Source organism: Colobus angolensis, unplaced genomic scaffold (genome assembly GCF_000951035.1).
Source record: "Colobus angolensis palliatus isolate OR3802 unplaced genomic scaffold, Cang.pa_1.0 Scaffold57, whole genome shotgun sequence".
Lineage (NCBI taxonomy): Eukaryota > Metazoa > Chordata > Mammalia > Primates > Cercopithecidae > Colobus > Colobus angolensis.
In genome coordinates this window covers 8,488,381-8,513,383 of record NW_012119265.1, presented here as the reverse complement: position 1 = coordinate 8,513,383, position 25,003 = coordinate 8,488,381, and the positions used below count along the sequence as shown (strand labels likewise).

General features: G+C 38.1%; 1 protein-coding gene across 1 annotated transcript in view; it reads right to left on the bottom strand.

Moving 5' to 3' along the window:
- Window positions 1–257: 257 nt before the first annotated feature.
- LOC105526037 (leucine-rich repeat-containing protein 9) overlaps window positions 258–25,003 on the bottom strand; it is a 139,300-nt gene continuing 114,554 nt past the window's right edge. Inside the window, exons 30-32 of the mRNA XM_011961925.1 lie at window positions 9,470–9,610; window positions 5,756–5,900; window positions 258–493 (exon numbers count right to left, since the gene is read on the bottom strand). Of these exons, the coding sequence (XP_011817315.1) occupies window positions 408–493; window positions 5,756–5,900; window positions 9,470–9,610 (372 nt within the window). The 3' untranslated portion in view covers window positions 258–407. The remainder of the gene's footprint in view (window positions 494–5,755; window positions 5,901–9,469; window positions 9,611–25,003) is intronic.

Sequence of the window (25,003 nt, the reverse complement as noted above, 5' to 3'; positions counted from 1 at the left end):
TTATGTAATCTCAAATGAATAGATAACTCTACAAATGAAAGTATGTCTATTTCCTAAAGTTATCTTTTCTTAGTATCTTCCTATGACATGCCATAATGACATTTCATGACTAAATGTTTCTAATACCAGAACTAAGCATTCAGTTCTCTAGACTTTGTTTCATGTCACTTTTATCTTTTCAGATTGTTGTCTGATGTAATAGTTCATGATTTTTATGATATAGAAATTTAAACAAATAACTGAAGATAACCATAAAGAAAGTTTAAGAGAGGTGATATTAAATCAAGTTCATGAAGGGTAATAGATTATCTTCATATGGAACTGAAGTGTTTCAGTAACTTAAGTAACATGATTATCTTTTTTTTCTTTTTTTAACTGACCACTGTCAGCTAGTTTTTGTACAACTACTAAAGAGGTAAATTTCTTGGTGTATGCTCATTTCTCTTTAGGCAGTTACATTCGATTTGATCTTGGAAAGTTGCTCCCAGAAATTCTGTAAGAAGTAAGATTTAATTAGTCAAATAGCGGTGACTTAATTTTGTAATGGATCAGCTAACTTAAGGTAATTCTGCAATAAATAATTTCTGTATTTTAGATGTACGCAATTTCAAAAAGATAAAATGATCCCAGTGGTGGCTCACGCCTATAATCCCAGCACTTTCGGAGACTGAGGCAGGTGGATCACCTGAGGTCAGGAGTTCAAGACCAACCTGGCCAATATGGTGAAACCCTGTCTCTACTAAAAATTGACCGGGCATGGTGGCACATGCCTGTAATCCCGGCTACTCAGGAGGCTGAGGCAGGAGAATTGCTTGAACCCATGAGGTGGAGGTTGCAGTGAGCCAAGATTGTGCCTTGTACTCCAGCCTGGACAACAAGAGTGAAACTCTGTCTCAAACAAACAAACAAACAAACAAAAAAACTGTGGACTCAGTGGGACATGGCTGATTACATCAGGAAGAGTCAGTGCAGCAAGAGCTAGATCTGCTGCTGGAGTAGGTCATTTTAGCAGATGAGCAGGAGCATGGATGCCAGGAAAATGGGGGACAGGTAGAATCTAAGAAATCAAGTGTTGAGCAGAAGAGTGTATTCTTAATGAGAACTAGCAAGGTTCTTAGGCTTTGAGCTGGGCCCTAGGGCTAGATTCAGACTGGAGAAGGAGGCAAGTAGGAATTTTAAAGAAAAATTGGAAGAATTTACAAAATTCTTAGCCTTCACGATTTCAGAGAGTTGAATTTATCTGCTGTTTAAAGCGAACTGCTTTGCAAATTCAGTGAGCACAGTGAGTTGGTAGAGGATATAATTAAAGTAGTTCCCATGTAGCTATTTCATTTTTCCCTCACTAGTGAGCACTAGTACTCTGAATTATTTGACCTTCATAGCCATTTCTCAGCCTTTTTGAATTATTATGTAAATACACCGGACTTTGGGAAAGGTTTGGTGAATGTGGTAATTAAGAAGCCTTATGCTATCTGACAGTTTTTTCTAGTTCCCAGAGTAAATATATAAGAGTACATAACAATATTTCCTGTTTTTATACATGACTAGCAAATATGGAGAGTACTTTTTTAATGATGAGAAATATTAAGACACAGAGAAAATAGCTTTACCTTCTCTCATCTTGGTTGCTCTGGCATATTTGTGCACTTGGAGATGCAATATTCTGATGTGATAAAACAGATGGAGAGATACCTATCCCTCTGAGTTGCTGAAAAGCTATTTCTGCATGGATGCTCCGAGGATTATTTGTCAGAATCCCAGCATTCTTGTTTTTTTTGTCTGAAATTAGAAATTAGAAATTTGAAAAATTAAAATTATGAAACAGTGAGAAACATTAATTAACATAAGCATTAAGCAATATAGTTTGGTTGTCCTTCAGCTGAATATATGCTATGCATGTTTCATAAAGTGAATTTAAAATTTCAAATAAAAATATAGAATTAGAATGTATTTTTAGCACTGATGTGGCTTCAATTTCTGTGAGGTAGTGAATCAGTTTGATTTTTCCTAGATAATATTTTAAACATATAAATATCCAGACCTGCATGCTATAATAAATGTACAGATAAAGTGATTATACTTTAAAAAATTGGGGCAGCACAGTCAAAAAATAGGAAAGAGATTGCAGGACTTTTTCAGCACACAACAAATCTTGAAGAAAGTAGAAGGCATACCTCAGAAATATTGTGGGTGTGGTTCCAGACCATTGCGATACAGTGAGTCACATACATTTTTTTGGTTTCCCAGGACATATAAAAGTTATGTTTACAACTATAGTGTAGTCTATTAAGTGTGCAGAAGCATTATGTTTAAAAAAAACACTGTACATACCTTAATTTAAAAATACTTTATTGCTAAAAAATGCTAATGAACATGGGAACCTTCAGCAAGTTGTAATCTTTTTGCTGTTGGAGGGTCTTGTCTCAGTGTTGTTGGCTGCTGACCAATCAGGGTGGTGGCTGCTGAAGGCTGGGATGACTGTGGCAATTTCTTAACATAATACGACAATGAAGTTTGCTGCATAGATCAACTTTTCCCTTCATGAAAGATTTCTGTGTACAATGTGATGTTTGATAGCACTTTCCCCACAGTAGTTCTTTCAAAAATGGAATCAGTCCTCTCAAACTCTGCCACTGCTCCTCCATCAGCTAAGTTTGTAATATTCTAAATCCTTTGTTGTCATTTCTACAGTGTTCACAGCATTTCACCAGGAGTAAATTCCATCTCAAGAAACCACTTTCTTTGCTCATCCATAAGAAGCAGCTCCTCATCCATTCAAGTTTGATCATGAGATTGCAGCAATTCAGTCACATCTTCAGGCTCCACTTCTAGTTCTCTTGCTGTTTCCACACATCTGCAGTTACTTCCTTCACTGAAGTCCTGAACCCCTCAAAGTCATCCAAACTCCCATTATGGTTGCTATTTTGACCTCCTCTCATGAATTAAAAATGTTTTTAATGGCATCTAGAATCCTTTCCAGAAGGTCTTCAGTTTACTTTGCCCATATCCATCAGAGGAATCACTATTTTATTTTGTTTTATTTTATTTTTTGAGATGGAGTCTTGCTCTGTCACCCAGGCTGGAGTGCAGCGGCATGATCTCGGCTCACTGCAAGCTCTGCCTTCTGGGTTCACGCCATTCTCCTGCCTCAGCCTCCCGAGTAGCTGGGACTACAGGCACCCACCACCTCGCCTGGCTAATTTTTTTGTATTTTTAGTAGAGATGGGGTTTCACCGTGTTAGCCAGGATGGTCTCGATCTCCTGACCTCATGATCTGCCTCGGTCTCCCAAAGTGCTGGGATCACAAGCATGAGCCACCACTCCCGGCCAGGAATCACTATCTATGGTAGTTAGAGCCTTACAAAATATATTTCTTAAATCATAATACTTGAAATTACTCCTTGATCCATTGGCTGCAGCATGGATGTTGTGTTAGCAGGCATGAAAACAACATTCATCTCTTTGTACTTCTCCATCAGAGTTAGTAGGTGACTAGGTGCATTGTCAGTGAGCAGTAGTCTTTGAAAAGCAATCTTTTTCTCAGCGCTAGGTCTCAATAGTCAGCTAAAATACTTAGTAAACCATGCTGTAAACAGATGTGCTGTTATTCAAGCTTTGTACATTGATAGAGCATAGATTGAGACAGCATAGACGCAGTAGATTTAACATAATTCTTAAGAGCCCTAGGAGTTTTACAGTGGTTGAGCAATGGTTTATTTAAGTTGAGCAATGTATTCAACTTAAAGTCACCAGCTGCACTAGCCCCTAACAAGACAGTCAGACTGTCCTTTGAAGCTTTGAAGCCAGACATTGACTTCTCCTTTCTAGCTATGAAGGTCCTAGATGGCATCTTCTTCTGTAAGGCTGTTTCATTTACATTGAAAATCTGTTTTTTAGTGTAGCCACTTTCATCAATGATCCTAGCTAGCTCTTCTGTATAACTTGCAGCCGCTTCTGTATCAGCACTTGCTGCTTCACCTTACACTTTTATGTTGTCTGATATAATAGTTCATGATTCTTTCCTTAAACCTCATGAAGCAGCCTTTGCTAGCTTCAAACGTCTCTTCTGCAGCTTTCTCACCACTTTCAGCCTTCATAGACTTGAAGAGAGTTAGGGTCTCTGGATTAGGCTTTGGCTTAAGGGAATATTGTGGCTGGTTGATATCCTATCCAGACCACTTTATCCATATAAGCAGTAAGATTGTTTCAATCTCTTATCATCCATGTGTTCCTTGGAGTCGCATTTTTAATTTCCTTCAAGAATTTTTTCTTTGCATTCACAGCTTGGCTATCTATTTGATACAAAAGGCCTAACTTTCAACCTGTCTTGGCTTTCAACATGGCTTCCTCACTAAGCTTAATCATTTCTAGCTTTTGATTTAAAGTGAGAGATGTGAGATTCTTCCTTCCTTAGAGGTCATTGTAGGGTTATTAATTGACTTAAAAAGATTACTGATCACAGATCACCATAACAAATATAATAATAATGAAAAAGTTTGAAATAGTAAGAGAATTACCAAAATGTGATAAAGACACAAAGTGAACACATGTTGTTGGAAACATGGCATCAATAGAGTTGCTTGATGCAGGGTTGTCACAAACCTACAATTTGTAAAAAACTCAGTATCTGTGAAATGCAATAAAACAAGGTATGCTTTTACCTGAGAAGTAAGTTAGTATCTGAGAAGTAAGTTATGAAGATGAATTCAGGGTTAAACTATTAAAAAAATATAAAAAGATAATGACATTCCTGACGATGACTTTGTTCTGTTAACGAGGTAATAACAATTTGGTATGCCCAATTTTACTGACAGTTGTAGACAAAAGCATAACAATCTTCATTGTTATTAAAACCTGGAAGTCATAATGACATATAAGTATGAAAAATGAGACAAAATATAACATCTTAATGGAGTAAATTATGCTGGTTTATTTTTCACTGGGTTTCTTTAAAAAACTTTAATCACGTGGAACAATCTGCTTTTTTTTATAGTAGGCTCTTAGATCATTTTATAATTATTGTAATGTTCAGTTTTATTGTCTAAGAGTGGTCTGAGGACAAATGAGAAGTCAGAAGGAATGGAAGAGGTAAGCCCTCAGAGAAGGAGTAGTTACCCCCAATTTTGCCAAAATGATAACCAGAAAAGATGTGGAATTAGAGAACAGGCTTATTCTAAACTTGAACTAAAACTTATATAGCAGAATAAACCACTTCCATGCTTGTTCTTTTAATATACTCCCTGTTTTAAAATTCTACCTCTTGAAGCTCTTCTCTAGTATTTGCTTAATGAATATTTTCTTATGATTTCAAGAGGAAAGTGAGATCTCTCTGCAAAATATCTTTTGTATCCCAGGATTCTGTTATGCTTTTACACCTCTGATTTCCACTTTTACAGGATGCACTAATGAACTGCTTTTAGTAATTGTTTGCTCTGACATCCATGAAATGAAATAAAAGCTTTGGAAAGATATGTCAGGAAATAGATGTTCAAGTATCACAAAGTTCACATTGCAAGTGAGCAAATGTTTAGTCACAACATACTAGTAGCTGAGTACAAAAAAGCTATAATAAAACTAAAAATAATAAAAGTATAATCTCTGAAATCAAAATGGCCACAGGAAACTTGAACAAATATGCAATTTTAGGAAATGTAAGTGAAAAGGAATTTTAAGTAATATTAGAAATTAAAGTGATATTTTTATTTCAAATGAAGTGATTCTTTTACATTCTATCTGAAATTCTTTGTCAAAATACCTTCAACTTCAGGAGTTAAAGTGACGTCAGATCCCAAGTAATGGCTGAATCCACTAGGCAGAATTACATTTGTTATCTTTATGGGAGGAGTTTTCACTTGGCCAAATGATCTGCCATCCATAGGACACTGGGTAACAGGAATAAGCTACATAATAAAATAAAAGTTAATAACATCTCATCTCCAAAACTCAGATCAATAGGCTTAATCCTTACAAGTCCGAGTTGACAATCAACATTTGTTTTTAGTCAGGAGCTACCTGCTTGCCTAAACTCAGAATTGGTACTAGGTAAAACCTATAAAATCAGCAGAGCTTTTTGGGGAGTAAACCTCCCTCAGAACCTTGTGTTCTTTTATTTTTTTCAGACTGCATTGTTCCATCATTAGAATCTAGTGCTTAATGGCAACTCGCCCTTTCCAAAGGGTCTTAAGATAAGTATGGAACTAAGAACATAAGAATTAAAACTTCCCCATTGTAATGCTTTTTCTTTTTTTGTGTGAATAGAATTTCTGGAAGGTAAAAGTTATTTCTCAAAATCTTTATATTTTTCACATTACCTAATCAGATGACCTGCAGTTAATTAGTTTTCAGAACAAACAGTAAATATAATGGGAGTTAAGAAAAGCATCTTATGATAATCAATTTTAGTGAATGTAGTAAAACTCTCTAAATAGTATTTACATTTCACACCTGCTGAGGATTAAGGGGCTTTTGTAAGAATTTCAGGAATCAGCAAATAGAGGAGAAAAATATTTTAGGCAGGGGACTCTTGCTTCCCCTAGAAATGTATGCCCTCTCTGCTTTCGTTAAGACTGACCTTGTTTATACGTGTGAATTCTGAACATACGATTCAGCTTATTTAGAGATGGAGGCCTTTTCTGTTTGTGTAAAATTACTTATTTAACCTCATACTTCAGTAAGTGTTACCAAGAATGCTGCTTTATAATGAATGCTAAGGTATTAGTCCTTTTACTAAAGCTGGTCAGTCCTAAATTCCCTAATGAATTCCTTTCTGGGAGTTTCCTCCCATCACTAATCTAGAATGCTATCAAATTTTCTTCTGAAACTAAACCCCCAAAATATTTTGGTTTAAAAGAACTTTAGATTTCATTTATTTCCTCCTTATTTGCTGTTAAAAAGAAAGGCCAGTAGCAACTAAGACAAAGACAAACACATTTGACTGATAAACTTCAGAAGTTTTCTGGACTTGAGTCTCCTGAATGGCTAGTTAAAAGAAATAATGGCTTAATTTTGTTCTAGTCCTGAAAAGAATTAGTGTTGAATCTAAAAAAAAATTCTCTAAAATAAAGATTTCAAATACCCCCTTTATTTTACTAACCATATATAGATAAATAAAAAATAATTTTAATGAAGTATTTACATACAGAATAACTAAGTGGAAAGATGGTTAAATTCCTATGTATAGCACTGATTTAAATAGCAAGAATATGTATCTAGAATAACTGAAGATGACATCATAGTACTGTAAGGGGAAAATCTGAGTTCACTATATGATAAATAGAAAAGAATAGCCAACAAACAAACCCCTTAGTAAAGTATTCATTATTGGTTGAATTTTGAGTTATGCCAAATTAAATGCTAAATTAAACCAATGTTTAAAGAATTTTATATGAAAACTGGGATCTTCAAAGTTCTAAGTGGTTACTTTATGTCTTTTCAATTTAGCCTGCATTACTTTAAAACAGAATTTATGAATTTTTATATGGTAATTTCGTAGGTCTTTCACTGGAGCCCTCACATAAGTGGTATGGCAGGAAGAATAATGCCCCTCCCCCAAAGATGTCTACATCCTAATTCCCAAAACCTGTGAATACCTTGCCTTACATGGCAAAGTACTTTGCAGGTATGATTAAGGGTTTTGAGATGGGGAAATTATCCTGGATTATCGAGGTAGAAGGAGGCAGAAGGTCAGAGAGAAGGGGAAGTGATCATGGAAGCAGAGGTCTAAGTGATGGCATTGCTGGATGACAGCCATGAGCCAAAGAATGCAGATGGCCTCTAGAAGCTGGTAATGGCAAAGAGTAAATTCTCTCCTAGGGCTTCCAGAAAAAATGCAGCCCTGCCAATACTTTTTTTTTTTTCCAAGACACGGTCTCGCTTTTTTTACCCAGGCTGGAGTGCATTGGCACGATCTTGGCTCACTGCAACCATCACCTCCCAGGCTCAAGAAATTCTCCCACCTTAGCCTCCTGTGTAGCTGGGACTACAGGCATGTGCCATCATGCCTCGCTAATTCTTTTTTTTTGGTAGAGACAGGGTTTTGCCATGTTGCCCAGGCTGCACTCGAACTCATGGGCTCAAGTGATCCACCTGCCTCAGCTTCCCAGAGTGGTGGGATTATAGGCATGAGCCGCCAAGCCTGGCCCCTGCAAGTATTTTTAATTTTAGTCCTTTAATACCGGTTTTCAGACTCCTGACCTTCAAAACTGTAAGATAGTATGTTATTTTAAGCCACTAAATTTGTGGTAATTTGTTGTAGCAGCAATATGTAACTAATACAGGTGGCAAACATTTTTCAAGAAGTGACCTGCTTCAGGAATATAAAAAAGGGAAAAGGAAAGAAATCATCTTAAATCACTGAACTAAATTTTATTTGACCATTTGCTCTCTTTTGAAAGACTGGGGCCTATGACAAGGATTTGAGTAGATGGCATTAAATGATGCACTTTTATTGTTACATCATATAGATCAATGGCTAAATTTCTTTTTGGAAACCATAGTTTTTCAAAAAAAATTTGTAGATATAGTCCATAAATGAATCAATTTCCTTTGCCTAAACTAAATAATCTTTTTAAAACATTGTACAACTTTTTAAGTCACACAAATCTCTGTAGCCACTTTGACCTATAATAGAAGCCCTTTGGTTAATAAAAAAATGTCAAGATTAATTTTAAAAGAGTTAATAAAAAAGTAAGAGGGCCGGGTGCAGTGGCTCAAGCCTGTAATCCCAGCACTTTGGGAGGTCAAGGTGGGTGGATCGCCCAAGGTCGGGAGTTTGCGACTAGCCTGGCCAACATGGTGAAACCTCATCTCTACTAAAAATACAAAAATTAGCCTGGTATGGTGGCACATGCCTGTAGTCCCAGCTACTCGGGAGGCTGAGGCAGGAGAATCAGTTGAACTTGGGAGGCAGAGGTTATAGTGAGCCAAGATCTTTTAATCTCTTTCCTACCATGATCAGATACATTTCAGGGCTCCTGAGTAAAAAGCCCAATTATCCTGACAAAACACACAGATAGAGGGACACATCTCCTTTCTTATATAAACTACACAATCCAGAGAGTTGAGTTCAGAATTCCTTCCTTCCCTCTCTGTGTGCCTAAATGGAAATAGTTTTATTGTTAGTTTCTATTTATGAAAGTGATATGTTATAGTTTCCTATGTTCTAGCATCATCTGACATATTGAGCATACAAATATTAAATAACTTCCCTTATGTCAGAGTATGAAGTATGCTATTAAGAAAAGGATGTTCCCTGACTTACATATGTATGTGTGCGTATGTGTGTGTGTGCACGCATGCTCTATTCACCAAATCAAGCTGCCTTTGATAGTAATCACTAAATAGATACTAAGATCATCCTCATCAAAAACACCATAGGTTTAAACATTTAAATCAAAAGATATAATAAAATTTTCATTTACTAATAATTAATGTGCTTCAGAAGGAAAATTGTAAATAATATAATTATTACCGAATTTTTCTTTGCTTGTAGTTCAGCGAGGTGAAATTCAGCTTTTGCCCTATCATCTGAATTCACAGGACTTCCATCTAACATCTGTAAGTTAGGCAGTCGAAATATGAGCATGTGGCGATGTAGCATTTTTCTACAAATCTGAATAAAGTTAAACATAACAATTTATTCCCACAAAACTTTTACTTCAAAGATTAACCTGTATAGAGAAGGAAATTTAGCATAGGCAACAAAGAGGACAAATAATAGCCAACTTATAGTAATAGATGCTACAGATAATGAGCTGCCTTTTTGAAAAATTACTCAATTTCCTATTATGTCAAATAAAGAATTCTTTTTTAAATTATGACTACCATTTAGAGGTTCAGCCTCCTTTTAAAGTAACAGTATTGTTCACTAACTACAGGCAATCCAAACTCATGAATAGGATTACATTAGGGAAGTTCACTTAAAAGTAACTATTTTGAAACTTATATTTTCCCACAGGCACTATCTAATTAATTCAACACACACCTACTGAACTATATGATCCATCTCATAGTATCAACCTACTCTAAAAATTTGAGAGGGATTTAACAAAGTTGGCTTGAGGTTGTTAACTTCAGAAGGGTCTGCTTGCAAGGATAGCTGTTGCTGGTGTTAGGTATTTGGTGTTTTGTGAGTGTTCCCACCATTCCTTAATTGATAAGGGGAGTTTACTGTGCCTGGACTATTAATACGAACAATATGATTTACGCTCTACCTCATTTCCTTCTGGGGTCTGGAATTTTGGTACATGATAGGAAGAGGGTGCCTATGTAACCATCCCCCAACAAAATCATTGAATGCTGAGTCTCTAATGGACTGCCTTGGGCAAAAACATAACATACAAGTTGCAGCATTTTTCTCGCTGTGTGAAGAGTGTGCTCTGTGTGACTCCTTGTGGAAGAGAAGGAGCATAAGAAAGCCTGTCCATGGATTCCTCCAGAATCTCCCTGTGTCTCCTTCCCTTATCGTCTTGGCTGTGTATCCTTATTATGTCACTGTAATAAGTCTTAGCCATGAGTACAATTATATGTTGAGTCCCATGAGTCCTCCTAGCAAATATGTGAACATGAGGGTGATCTTGGGGATTGCTGACACAGATAGTATGCAGCAAACAAAAAGAAACAGAATAAGAAACTATCCAGAAAGTATGAACGAACTATCTTAAAAAAAAAGAATATAGTAGATTATATATACAGTAATGGAGAAAGATCGCTAATACATAAAATCGAGTAAAAAAAAAAACTTGATTGCATTCTAGACCACAAAGCAGAATTCATAAATACCAAGAAATTTATGTTTTCCTCTGATTGTTTTCTCTGACTAAATTATGATAACATTAGAAATAAATGACAACGATAACTAGAAATTCTCTATAGATTTGAAATTAATATAGACACTCACGTCTCCCTCAATAACTCATGAGTTAAAGAAGAATTGCTTTGGGAAGTAGATTTTAAGAAATAAAAAGCAGTAAAGTATTACATATCAAAACTTTTAGGATGTTGCTAAAGCAGCAGTTTATAACCTAAAATGTATTGACTGATTCTGAAAAGAAACTGAAAATTAATGAGCTAGGTATCCTACTTAAGACTGAATTCCTTCCTTCCTTCCTTCCTTCTTTCCTTCCTTCCTTCCTTCTTTCCCTCCCTGCCTCCCTCCCTTTCATTTTCTTTCTTTCTTTCTTTTAAAGAGATAGGGTCTCACCCTGTTGCCCAGCTGAAGTGCAGTGATACAGTCACAGTTCACTGTAACCTCGAATTTCTGGACTCCAGTGATTCTCCCACCTCAGCCTCCCAAGTAGCTAGATCTACAGCAGCACACCACCACACCTGGCTAATTTTGAAATTTTCTGTGGAGACAAATCTCACTATGTTGTCTAGGCTGGTCTCAAACTCCTGCCCTCAAGAGATCCTTCTGTCTCGCCATCCCCCCAAAAATAATTTTTTTGGAAAGCAAACTCAAATAAACTGAAAGAAGGTAATAATAAAGAGTGGAAATTAATGAAATAGAAAACAAAATAATAACACACTTGATGAAGCCAAAATATGGCTCTTTAAATAAACTATTACAATAGACAAGCCTGTAGCAGGATTCATCAACAATAAAAAAGAGAAAGAAAAATGGACAATTTTAGGTATTAAAAAGGTGACAAAAACATGAACATGATGAACATTTAAAAAATTCACAAGAGGATTTTGGTTCCAAAATGGTAGCAAAGAGGCAAGCTGGCTTCTCACCCCCAATAAAAAACAGAAAACAAATATACAGTGCTGAGATCTTCACCAGCAACAACCCAGAGCTCAAGAATGAGGATAAGACAGTTCCCCAGGCCACAGAGAAGTGGAAAAACTCTTAGTAGATGGCAGGAGAACCAGCCTTCCACATACATGATGCCTCTTGCCCCCCCTACCCCTCTGCGGAATCCTGCCAGACACCAACTGCGTAGAAAATCCGCCCTTAACTCATGGTTTATACCCTGGAAAAAGTAAAATGGAGGTGATCAGTCAGCTTCTCCATCTTCTTGGGCTCCCTAGCAGGAGACCTGTCATTATGTTAACCTGTGGGTAGCATCATGACTGCCTGAAGGGAGAAATATCTCTGAGAGTAGGCAGAGACAAACGGGAGGCGAGACTACCAACCCCAGCCCAGAAACTCTGCTCTGTAACTTGGCTAAAGTAGATGCCAAATAAAAGTGGCTACAGGAGGTACATTCCCCTGGTCCCCTGGTCACAAGCTCCTAACAAGCCTTCCCTCACTGTCAGGATAATCCCTTTGGGATGCCCCTCATTTGAGATAGGCAGTGCTCTGACCAGTTACTAGAGCTGAGGTGAACTTGGCCTTAAGGTGCCACCCCAGCCAGAACCAAAAGGCAGGCAGCAACCTAACAGTGAAGATTTGCTAAACAAATATATTTAATAAAAAGCAAAACAAGCTGGACAGAGAAAACTGGAATAAATAACTAATATTTCAATGCAAAGACATAGATGTATACTCACAAGAAACAATAGTAGACAGGGACCCATGACCTCCCCAAAAGAATAAAGCAAAAATCCAGTGACTGACCCTAAAGAGATGGTGATTTGTGAGTTTCTGACCAATAATTCAAAATAGTAATTTTAAGAAAATTCAGTAGTCTCCAAGATAACTCAGAAAAGCAATTTAGAAATTTATCAGAAATATTTAACAAAGGAATTGAAATAATAAAAAATATCAAATAGAAATCTTAGAACTAAGAAATAAATTTGCTGAACTGAAAACCTCTTTAGAGGCTCTCAACATCAGAATAACCAAGCAGAGGAAAGAATCAATGAGTTTAAAGACTTGCTATTTGAAAATTTACAGGGGTGGGGCCGGCGGGGCGGGGGGCGCGGGAGGGAATGAAAAGGAATGAAGACCATGTACGAGATATAGAAAATTGCCTCAAAAGACCAAATCTAGATACTCAGGAGACTGAGACGGAGAATTGTTTGAACCTGGGAGGTGGAAGTTGCAGTAAGCCAAGATTGCACCACTGCACTCCAGCCTGGGTGACAGAGCCAGACTCCATCTCAAAAAAAAAAAAAAAAAAAAAAAAACTAAAAAACAAAAATCCCAAAATGAAAACATGTAAATTGAAAGAAAGTTAAAATTTAGGGGGCCAGAGAATAGAGTTGTGTAGAATTTTTGTGTGTTTTTTTCCTTTGTTTCTGTTCTTTGTTTTTTTTCTCGGTTTTTTGTTTGTTTGTTTTGGTTTGGTTTTTGTTTTTTGAGACAGAGTTTCGCCCTTGTTGCCGAGGCTGGAGTGCAATGGCATGATCTCAGCTCACTGCAACCTCTGCCTCCAAGGTTCAAGTGATTCTTCTGCCTTAGCCTCCCAAGTAGCTGGGATTACAGGCATGTGCCACTATGCCTGGCTAATTTTGTATTTTTAGTAGAGACAGGGTTTCTTCATGTTGGGTCAGAGTGGTCTTGAACTCCTGATGTCAGGAGATCCACCTGCCTCATCCTCCCAAAGTTCTCGGATTACAGGTGTGAGCCACCACACCTGGTCATTCCTATTATTTTTCTTCTCAGATAAGTTGTCATCTCTTTAAAATAACTTGTTATATGTATAATTTTTTTAAGCTTATGGTAACCACAATGCAAAAACCTATAACAGATTCATTAAAAATAAAAGCAACAAATTAAAACACTTAACTAAAAAGGAAGAAAATCACTTATCCACAAGACAGTAAAAAAGGAAGGAGTTACAAAACAACGAAAGCAAGCAACAAAATGGCAGTAGTAAGTTCTTAATATGAATAATAACACTGAATGTAAATGATCTCAGTGTTCCAATTAAAAGGCATACAGTCGTGGAAAGGATATAGAAAAAAGACCTGAATGTGGGCCAAGATGGCTGATGAGAAGCAGCTGCAGTCTGCAGCACTCACAGAGAAGAGTGAAAGCAGTGAGTGAACTCAGCACCTTCAACTGAAATATCCAGGTTCTCACACTGGGACTGACTAGGCAATCAACTGAATCCATGGAGAACAAAGAAAAGCAGGGTGGGGTGACAGCCTACATGAGAGTGGCACAGAGCCAAATGAACCCCCATCCCCAGCCAAGGGAAGTGGTGAGTGTGCCATCATGCCCAGGAAACCATGCTTCTTCCATGGATCTTTGCAACCCACAGATGGGGAGATCCCCTTGTGAGCCCATGTCTCCAGGGCTTTGGGTCTGATACACAGAGCAGTGTGGAGTCTTGGCAGAGTAGCTACTCAGGCACAGAGACCCAGGAGTTTTATATATTCCAGAGTCGGGATTCTGGCAAGGCAGCAGATTTGTCTGTACATTCCCCTAGGAAGGGGGCTGAATCCAGGGAGCCAAGCAGTGTCAGTCTGCAGGCCTCAGTTTCATGGCACCTCGTAAGTTAAGACCCACTGGCTTAGAATTCCAGCCAGCCAAGGGCAATAGGCTGAGTCTGCCTGAAATCAGAGGCAGTTCCTGGGGGAAGGGTGAGTCTGCCTGAAACCAGAGGCAGCTTGGGAAGGGGTGGCGGCCATTTTTGTGGTTTGGTCAACTCAGCGTTCCAGCCTGCCATCTCTGGAAAGTCCAGGTGGTCTGGACGAGGAGGGTTCCCCCCAACTGCAACACACGTGCTTTGCAAGATGATGCTCAGACTGCTTCTTTAAGGGGTACCCTGATCCATTCTTCCTCACTGGGTGGGGCTCCCTTGTGGGGGGCCTTGAGTCACTCCAGCCAGGCTTACATGTAAGCACTGAACCCTGATCTCTCCTTGGGATGGAGCTCCTGTGGAGAGAGGCAGCCAGTGTCTCTGTTGTTTGGTTGACTCAGCTTTTCCAGCCTGCTGGCTCTGGAGAGTCCAGGAGGAAGAGTCTCTCACCAATGCAGCACACTGGCTGTACCAAAAGCAGCCAGACTATTCCTGTAAGTGTGTCCCTGATCCTGTTCCTCCTGACTGCATGAGACGTCCCAACAGGGTTCTCCAGACACCTCCTACAGGTGTGTTTGGGCCGGCAACAGGTCAGTACCACCCTGGGATGGAGCTTACAGAGGAAGGAGCAGGCTGCCATCTTTGGTGTTTTGCAGCCTTCACTGGATATACCACCAGGTATGGGAAAAAGGGAGGCAATTAGGGTCTGGAGTGGACTCCCAGCAAACTGCAGCAGCCCTATGGTTCCTAATAATTAGTGGCCTGATTGTTAAGAACAAACAGACAACAACATCAACAAAAGTGACCCCACAAAAGCCCCACTCAAAGGTCAGCAGTCTCAAAGATCGAAGGTAGATAAGCCCCTAAAAAAGTGAAAAAAATCAACGCAAAAACATTGAAAACACAAAAAGCCAGAGTGCCTCTTCTTCTACAAATGATCACAACACCAAATAACCAGCAAGGGCACAGAACTGGGCAGAGGCTGAGATGGCTGAATTGATAGAAGTAGGCTTCAGAAGGTAATAACGAACTTTGCTGAGCTAAAGGAGCATGTTGTAACCCAACACAAAGAAGCTAAGAAACATAATAAAACAATATAGGAGCTGATAATCAGAATAGTCAGTTTAGAGAGAAACGTAACTGACCTGATAGAGCTGAAAAACACAACATGAGAACTTTACAATGCAATCACAAGTATCAATAGCAGAATAGACCAGGCAGTGAAAGGACTTCAGAGCCTGAGAACTATCTTTCTGAAATAAGACAGGGCCAGGCATGGTGGCTTATGCCTGTAATCTCAGCACTTTGGGAGGCCAAGGAGGGTGGATCACCTGAGGTCAGGAGTTCGAGACCAGCCTGGCCAACATGGTGAAACCTGTCTCTACTAAAAATACAAAAATTAGCTGGGCATGGTGGTTTTGCCTGTAATCCCAGCTACTCAGGAGGCTGAGGCAGGAGAATTGCTTGAACCCAGGAGGTGGAGGTTGCAGTGAGCCAAGATTGTGCCACTGCACTCCAGCCTAGGTGACAGAGTGAGACTCTGTCTCGAATAAAATAAAATAAAATAAAATGACAAAAAAGATTAGAGAGAAAAGAATAAAAAGGCATGAACAAAACCTCCCAGAAATATGAGATTATGTAAAAAGATTGAATCTATGACTGATTGGGGTATCTGAAAGAGATGGGGAGACTGGAACCAAGTTAGAAAATATACTTCAGGATATTATCTAGGAGAACTTCCCCAACCTAGCAAGACAGGCTAACATTCAAATTTAGGAAATTCAGAGAACCCCAGTAAGATACTCCATGAAAAGAGTATCCCATTATGTGTCCCAAGACACATGATCATCAGATTCTCCAAGGTCAAAATGAAAGAAAAAATGTTAAGAGCAGCCAGAGAAAAAGACAAGGTACTACAAAGTGAAGCCCATCAGACTAACAGCATACCTTTCAACAGAAATCCTACAGACCAGAAGAGATTGGGGGCCAATCTTCAACATTGTTAAATAAAATAATTTCCAACCTAGAATTTCATATCTGGCCAAACTAAGTTTCATAAGTGAAGGAGAAATGAGATCCTTTGCAGACAAGCAAATGCAGAGGGAACTGTCACCCCCAGGACTGCCTTGCAAGAGCTCCTGAAGAAAGCACTAAATATGGAAAGGAAAAACCATTATCAGCTACTCCAAAAACATACTGAAGTACACAGACCAGTGGCACTATGAAGTAATCCCATAAACAAGTCTGCAAAATAACCAGCCAGCATCATGATGACAGAATCAAATTCACACATAACAATACTAACCTTAGACATAAATGGTCTAGATGTCCCAATTAAAAGACACAGAATGGCAAGCTAGATAAAGAACCAAGACCCATCGGTATGCTGTCTTTAAGAGATCCATCTCACATGCAAAGACACACATAGGCTCAAAACAAAGGATGAAGGATAATTTACCAAGCAGATGGAAAACAGAAAAAAGCAGATGTTACAATCCTAGCTTCTGACAAAACAGACTTTAAAAGAACAAAGATAAAAAAACAACAAAGAAGAGCATTACATAATAGTAAAGGATTCAATTCAACAAGAAGAACTAACTGTCCTAAATATATAGTCATACAATACAGGAGCACCCAGATTCATAGCAGTTCTTAGAGACCTATAAAGAGACTTAGACTCCCACACAATAATAGTGGGAGATTTTAACACTCCACTGACAGTTTTAGACAGATCACTGAGACAGAAAATTAAAAAAGATATTCAGAACCTGAACTCAGCTCTGGATCAAGTAGATCTGATAGATATCTGCAGAACTCTCTAGCCCCCAACAACAAAATATACATTCTCATTGCCTCATGGCACTTACTCAAAAATTAATCACATAATTGGAAGTCAAACACTCCTCAGCAAATGCAAAAGGACTGAAATAATAACAGTCTCTCAAATCACAATACAATCAAATTAGAATTTAAGATTAAGAAATTCACTCAAAACCACACAACTACATGGAAATTGAGCAACTTGCTCCTGAATGACTGCTGGGTAAATAATAAAATTAGGCAGAAATCAAGAAGTTATTTGAAACTAATGAGAACAAAAAGACAATGTATCAGAATCTCTGGGGGCAGATAAAGCAGTGTTACGAGGGGAATTTATAGCACTAAATGCCCACATCGAAAAGTTAGAAAGATCTCAAGTTAACAACCTAACCTCACAACCAAAAGAACTAGAAACCAAGAGCAAACAGACCCCAAAGCTGGCAGAAGACAATAAATAACTGAGATCAGAGCAGAACTGAAGGAGGAAAGAGACATGAAAATCCCTTTAAAAAATCAAGAAATCCAGGTGATGTTCTTTTGAAAAAATTAATAAAATAGACTGCTAACTAGACTAGGAAAGAAGAAAAGACAGAAGAATCAAATAAACACAATTTGAAATTATAAGGGGAATATCACCACTGACCCCACAAAAATACAAACAACCATCAAAGAATACTATAAACACCTCTGTGCACATGAACTAGAAAATCTAGAAGAAATGGATAAATTCCTGGATATGTGCACCCTCCCAAGACTGAACCAGGAAGAAATTGAATCCCTGAATACGCCAATAATGAGTCCTGAAATTGAGACAGTAATTAATAGCCTAACAACCAAAAAAAGTCCAGGAGCAGACAAATTTACAGCTTAATTCCAGAGGTACAAAGAACAACTGGTACCATTTCTACTGAAATTATTCCAAAAAATAGAAAAGGAGGATCTCCTCCCTAACTCATTTTATGAGGCCAGCATCATCCTGATACCAAAATCTGGCAGAAATACAACAAAAAAAGAAAACTTCAGGCCAATATCTCTGATGACTGTTGATGCAAAAATCCTCAATAAAATGCTGGCAAACCAAATCCAGCAGCACATCAAAAGGCTTATCCATCATGATCAAGTTGGCTTCATCCCTGTGATTCACGGTTGGTTCAACACATGCAAATCAATAAATGTGGCTCATCACATGCAAAGAACTAAAGACAAAAATCACATAATTATTTCAATAGATGTAGGACAGGCCTTTGATAAAATTCAGCATCCCTTCATGTTAAAAATTCTCAATAAACTAGTTATTGAAGGAATATACCTCAAAATAATAAGAGCCATATATTATAATCTCCCAACCAATATCATACTGAATGGGTAAAAGCTGGAAGCATTTCCCTTGAAAACTGACACAAGACAAGTTGTCATGTCTCTATCCTCCTTCGGTCTCTCACCACACCTGTTCAACATAGTATTGGAAGTTCTGGCCAGGGCAATCAGGCCAAAGAAATAAATAAATGGTATTCAAATAGGAAGAGAGGAATTCCAACTATCTTTGTTAGCAGATGACATGATCCTGTATCTAGAAAAACCTGATAATCTCAGCTTGAAAGCTTCTTAAGTTGATAAGCAACTTCAGCAAAGTCTCAGGATACAAAATCAATGCGCAAAAAAGCTAGCATTCCTATACACCAACAGCAGGCAAGCAGAGAGCCAAATCATGAATGGAACTCCCAATCACAATTGTTACAAAAAGAATAAAGTACCTAGAAATACAGCTAACAAGGAATATGAAGGACTCTTCAAGGAGAGCTACAAACCACTGCTCAGGGAAATCAGAGAGGACACAAACAAATGGAAAAACATTCCATGCTCATGGAAAGGAAGAATCAGTATCATGAAAATGGCCATATCGCCAAAAGTAATTTATAGATTCAGTGTTCTTCCTGTTAAACTGCCATTGACATCCTTCACAGAATTAGAGGAAACTATTTTTTTAAAGAGCCCAAATAATTAAGACAATCCTAAGGAAAAAGAACAAAGCTGGAGGCATCATGCTACTTGACTTCAAACTATACCACAAGGCTACACTAACCTAAACAGCATGGTATGGTACAAAACAGGCACATAGACCAATGAAACGGAATAGAGAACTCAGAAGTAAGACTGCACACCTACAACCATCTGATCTTTGACAAACCCAACAAAAGCAAGTAATGGGGAAAGGATTCCCCATTTAATAAATGGTGCTTGGAGAACTGGCTATCTTATATGCAGAAAATGGACACTGGATGCCTTCCTTACACCTTATACAAAAGTTAACACAAGATGGATTAAAAACTTTAATGTAAAATCCAAAACTATAAAAACCCTGGAAGATAATCTAGGTCATAGCATTCAGGACATAGGCACAGACAATGATTTTGTGACAAATATGCCAAAAGCAATTGCAACAAAAGCAAAAATTGGCAAATGGGGTCTAATTAAACTAAGGAACTTCTACATGACAAAGGAAACTATCACCAGAGTGCACAGACAACCGACAGAATGGGAGAAAATTTCTGCAATCTTCTATCCATCTGACCAAGGTCTGATATCCAGAGTCTACAGGAACTTAAACAAATTTACAAGAAAAAAGCAAATAACCTTATTAAAAAGTGGGCAAAGGACTGGGCTTTTCTTTTATGGGAGACTATTTCACAGCTTCTATTTCATTACTTGTTACTGGGTTTGTTGAGGTTCTCTATTTCTTCGTGATTTGATCTTTGTAGGTTGTATGGATTCAAGAAGACATTATCCATGTCTTCTAGGTTTTCCAATTTATTAGAGTATAGTTCATAATACTGTCAATAATTCTTTGTATTTGAGGTCTCAGTTATTACATCTTCTTTTTCATTTTTGATTTTATTTGTTTAAGTCTTCTCTTTTTCTTTCTTAGTCTAGCTAAAGGTTTGTCAATTTTGTTTATATTTTGAAAAAACAACTTTTTGTTTTGTTGATTTTCTGTTTTTCAACCTGAATTTCATTTATTTCTGCTCTGATATTTATTATTTCTTTCCTTCTACTAATTTAGGGCTTAGCTTGTTCTTGCATTTCTTGTTGCGTAAGGCACACCATTAGGGTGTTTATTTTTGAAGCCTTTCAACTTTTTTGATATAGGCATTTATTGCAATAAACTTTCCTGTTGGTACTGCTTTTGCCATAATCCTATATATTTTGGTACATTTTATTTCCATTTTCATTTGTTTCAATAAAATTTTTAATTCCCTTCTTCATTGACCCACTAGTCCTTCAGGATCATGTTGTTTAATTTCCATATGTTTGTGTATTTTCCAAGGTTCCTCTTGTTATTGATTTCTAGTTTTATTCCATTGTGATCCAAGAAGATACTCGATATTATTTGCTTTTCAGAATTTCTACAAACATGTTTTGTAGCCTCAGATATGGTCTATCATGGAAAATGTTCCATGTGCTGTTGAAAAGAATGTGTATTCTGAAGCAGTTAGGTGAAATGTTTATAAATCTCAGGCCTGTTAGATCTAGTGTATAGTTTAACTTTACTGTTTCTTTATTGACGTTCCATCTGGATGATCTGTCTGGATGATGAATTCACTGATGAATTCTACCAAACATTAAAAAAGAATTAATACCAACTACTTAAACTCTTTAAAAAAATTGAAGAGGAAGGAATACTTCCAAACTCATTCTACAAGGCCAGCATTATTACCCTGATACCAAAACAAGGCAAGGCGGAAAAAAAAAAAAAAAGAAAACAAAACAAAACAAAACTACAGGCTAATATAATTGATGAACACAAATGCAAAAATCTTCAACAAAATACTAACAAACTAAATGTAACAACACATTAAAAAGATCATTCACCATTATCAAGTGGGATTCATCTCAGGGATGCAAGGATGGCTCAACATATGCAGATCAATAAACATGTTATACCATATTAACAGAATCAAGAACAAAAGCCATATGGTTATTTCAATAGATGCCAAAAAGGCATTTGATAAAATTCAATATCCATAATGAAAACTCATCAAAATGGGTATAGAAAGAACATACCTCAAGATAATAAAGGCCATCTATGAAAAACCCGTGACTAGCAGCATAATGAATGGGGAAAAATTGAAGGCCTTTGCTCTAAAGACTGGAACGAGACAAGAATGCCCACTTTTACTGCTGTTTTTCAATATAATACTGGAAGTACTGTCTGGCTGGAGCAATTAGACAAGAGAAAGAAATAAAGGGTATCCAAACTGAAAAAGTAAAATAAGCCTTGTTTGCAGACAGTGTGATCCTATACTTAGAAAAGCCCAAAGGTTCCCCAAAAAACTGTTAAGAGCTAATAAATGAATTCAGTTAAGTTGCAGAATACAAAGCCAACATGCAAAAATCAAAAGGATTTATATATGTCAATAGCAAACAATCTGAAAATGAAATCAAGAAAGCAATCCTGTTACAATAGCTACGAAAAGTATAAAATACCTAGGAATCAGTCTAACCAAAGAAGTGAAAGATCTATGCAAGGAAAACTGTAAACCTCTGATGAAAGAAATAGAAGAGGACACACAGAAAAAAGGAAATATATTCTATGCTCATGGATTGGCATAAATAATATTGTTAAAATGACAACATGTGGGAGGTTCCAAGATGGCTGAATAGGAACAGCTATAGTCTACAGCTCCCAGTGTGAGCAACACAGAAGAAGATGGGTGATTTCTGCATTTCCAGCTGAGGTACTGGGTTAATCTCACTGGGGCTTGTCAGACAAAGGGTGCAGCCCACGGAGCGTGAGCCAAAGCAGGGTGGGACATCGCCTCACCCGGGAAGTGCAAGGGGTTGGGGAATAAGCTTTCCTAGCCAAGGGAAGCCATGACAGGCCGTACCTGGAAAATTGGGACACTCCCAGCCTAATACTGTGCTTTTCCAATGGTCTTAGCAAATGGCACACCAGGGGATCATATCCCGCACCTGGCTTGGAGGGTGCCACACCCACAGAGCCTTGCTCACTGCTAGCACAGCAGTCTAAGATCGAACTGCAAGGCAGCAGCAAGGCTGGGGGAGGGGCATCCACCATTGCTGAGGTTTGAGTAGGTAAACAAAGCAGCCAGGAAGCTCGAATGCAGTGGAGCCCACCAAAGCTCAAGGAAGCCTCTGTAGACTCCACCTCTGGAGGCAGGGCATAGCTGAACAAAAGGCAGCAGAAACTTCCGCAGAATTAAACGTCCCTGTCTGACAGCTTTGAAGAGAGTAGTGCTTCTCCCAGCATGGAATTTGAGATCTGAGAACAGACAGACTGCCTCTTCAAGTGGATTCCTGACCCCTGAGTAGCCTAACTGGGAGGCGCATCCCAGTAGGAGCTGACTGACACCTCATACAGCCGGGTGCCCCTCTGAAGCTGTATGATCCTTACTCCAAAGGAAGGATCAGGCAGCAACATTTTCCGTTCTGCAATATTTGCTGTTCTGCAGCCTCCACTGGTGATACCCAGGCAAACAGGATCTGGAGTGGACCTCCAGCAAACTCCAACAGACCTGAAGCTGAGGGTCCTGACTGTTAGAAGGAAAACTAACAAACAGAAAGGACATCCACATCAAAACCCCATCTGTACGTCACCATCATCAAAGACCAAAGGTACATAAAACCACAAAGATGGGGAGAAACCCGAGCAGAAAACCTGAAAATTCTAAAAATCAGAGTGCCTCTTCTCCTCCAGAGGAATGCAGCTCCTCACCAGCAATGGAACAAAGCTGGAAGGAGCATGACTTTGATGAGTTGAGAGAAGAATGTTTCAGACGATTGGTAATAACAAACTTCTCTGAGGTAAAGGAGGATGTTCGAACCCATCACAAATAAGCTAAAAACCTTGAAAAAAGGTTAGATGAATGGCTAACTAGAATACACAGCATAGATAAGTCCTTAAATTACCTGATAGAGCTGAAAACCATGGCACAAGAACTATGTGACACATGCACAAGCTTCAATAGCCAATTTGATCAAATGGAAGAAAGGGTATCAGTAATTGAAGATCAAATGAATGAAATGAAGCGAGAAGAGAAGTTTAGAGAAAAAAGAGTGAAAAGAAACAAACAAAGCCTCCAAAAAATTTGGGACTATGTGAAAAGACCAAATCTATGTCCAATTGGTGTACCTGAAAGTGACAGGGAGAATGGAACCAAGTTGGAAAACACTCTTCAGGATATTATCCAGGAGAACTTCCCCAACCTAGCGAGGCAGGCCAACATTCAAATTCAGGAAATACAGAGAATGCCACAAACACACTCCTCAAGAAGAGCAACTCCAAGACACATAATTGTTAGATTCACCGAAGTTGAAATGAAGGAAAAAATATTAAGGGCAGCCAAGAGAAAGGTCAGGTTACCCACAAAGGGAAGCCCATCAGATTAAAAGTGGATCTCTTGGCAGAAACTCTACGAGTCAGAAGAGAGTGGGGGCTGATAGTCAACATTCTTAAAGAAAAGAATTTTCAACCCAGAATTTCATATCCAGCCAAACTAAGCTTCATAAGTGAAGGAGAAATAAAATCCTTTACAGACAAGCAAATGCTTAGAGATTTTGTCACCACCAGGCCTGCCTTACAAGAGCTCCTGAAGGAAGCACTAAACATGGAAAGGAACAACCAGTACCAGCTACTGCAAAAAAAAAAAAAAAATGCTGAATTATAAAGACCATCAATGCTAGGAAGAAATGGCATCAACTAACAAGCAAAATAACCAGCTAACATCATAATGAGAAGATCAAATTCACACATAACAATATGAACCTTAAATGTAAATGGGCTAAATGCTCCAATTAAAAGACACAGATGGTCAAATTGGATAAAGAGTCAAGACCCATTGGTGTGCTGTATTCAGGAGACCCATCTCACGGACAGAGACACACATAGGCTCAAAATAAGGGGATGGAGGAAGATCTACCAAGCAAATGGAAAAAAAGAAAAAAAAAAGCAGAGGTTGCAATCCTAGTCTCTGATAAAACAGACTTTAAACCAACAAAGAACAGAAGAGACAAAGAAGGTCATTATATAATGGTAAAGGGATAAATTCAACAAGAAGAGCTAACTATCCTAAATATATATGCACCCAATACTGGAGCACCCAGATTCATGAAGCAAGTCCTTAGAGACCTACAAAGAGACTTATACTCTCTCACAATAATAATGGGAGACTTTAACACCCCATTGTCAACATTAGACAGATCAACGAGACAGAAAGTTAACAAGGATGTCCAGGAATTGAACTCAGCTCTGCACCAAGCAGATCTAATAAACATGGAACTTTCCACCCCAAATCAACAGAATATACATTCTTCTCAGCATGACATCACACTTATTCCAAAATTGACCACATCATTGGAAGTAAAGCACTCCTCAGCAAATGTAAAAGAACAGAAATTATAACAAACTGTCTCTCAGACGACAGAGCAATCAAACTAGAACTCAGGATTAAGAAACTCACTCAAAACAGCTCAACTAGATGGAAACTGAACAACCTGCTCCTGAATGACTACTGGGTACATAACAAAAGGGAGGCAGAAATAAAGATGTTCTTTGAAACCAATGAGAACAAAGACACAACATACCAGAATCTTTGAGACACATTTAAAGCAGTGTGTAGAGGGAAATTTATAGCATTAAATGTCCACAAGAGAAAGCAGGAAAGATCTAAAATAGACACCCTAACATCACAATTAAAAGAACTACAGAAGCAAGAGCAAACACATTCAAAAGCTAGCAGAAGGCAAGAAATAAC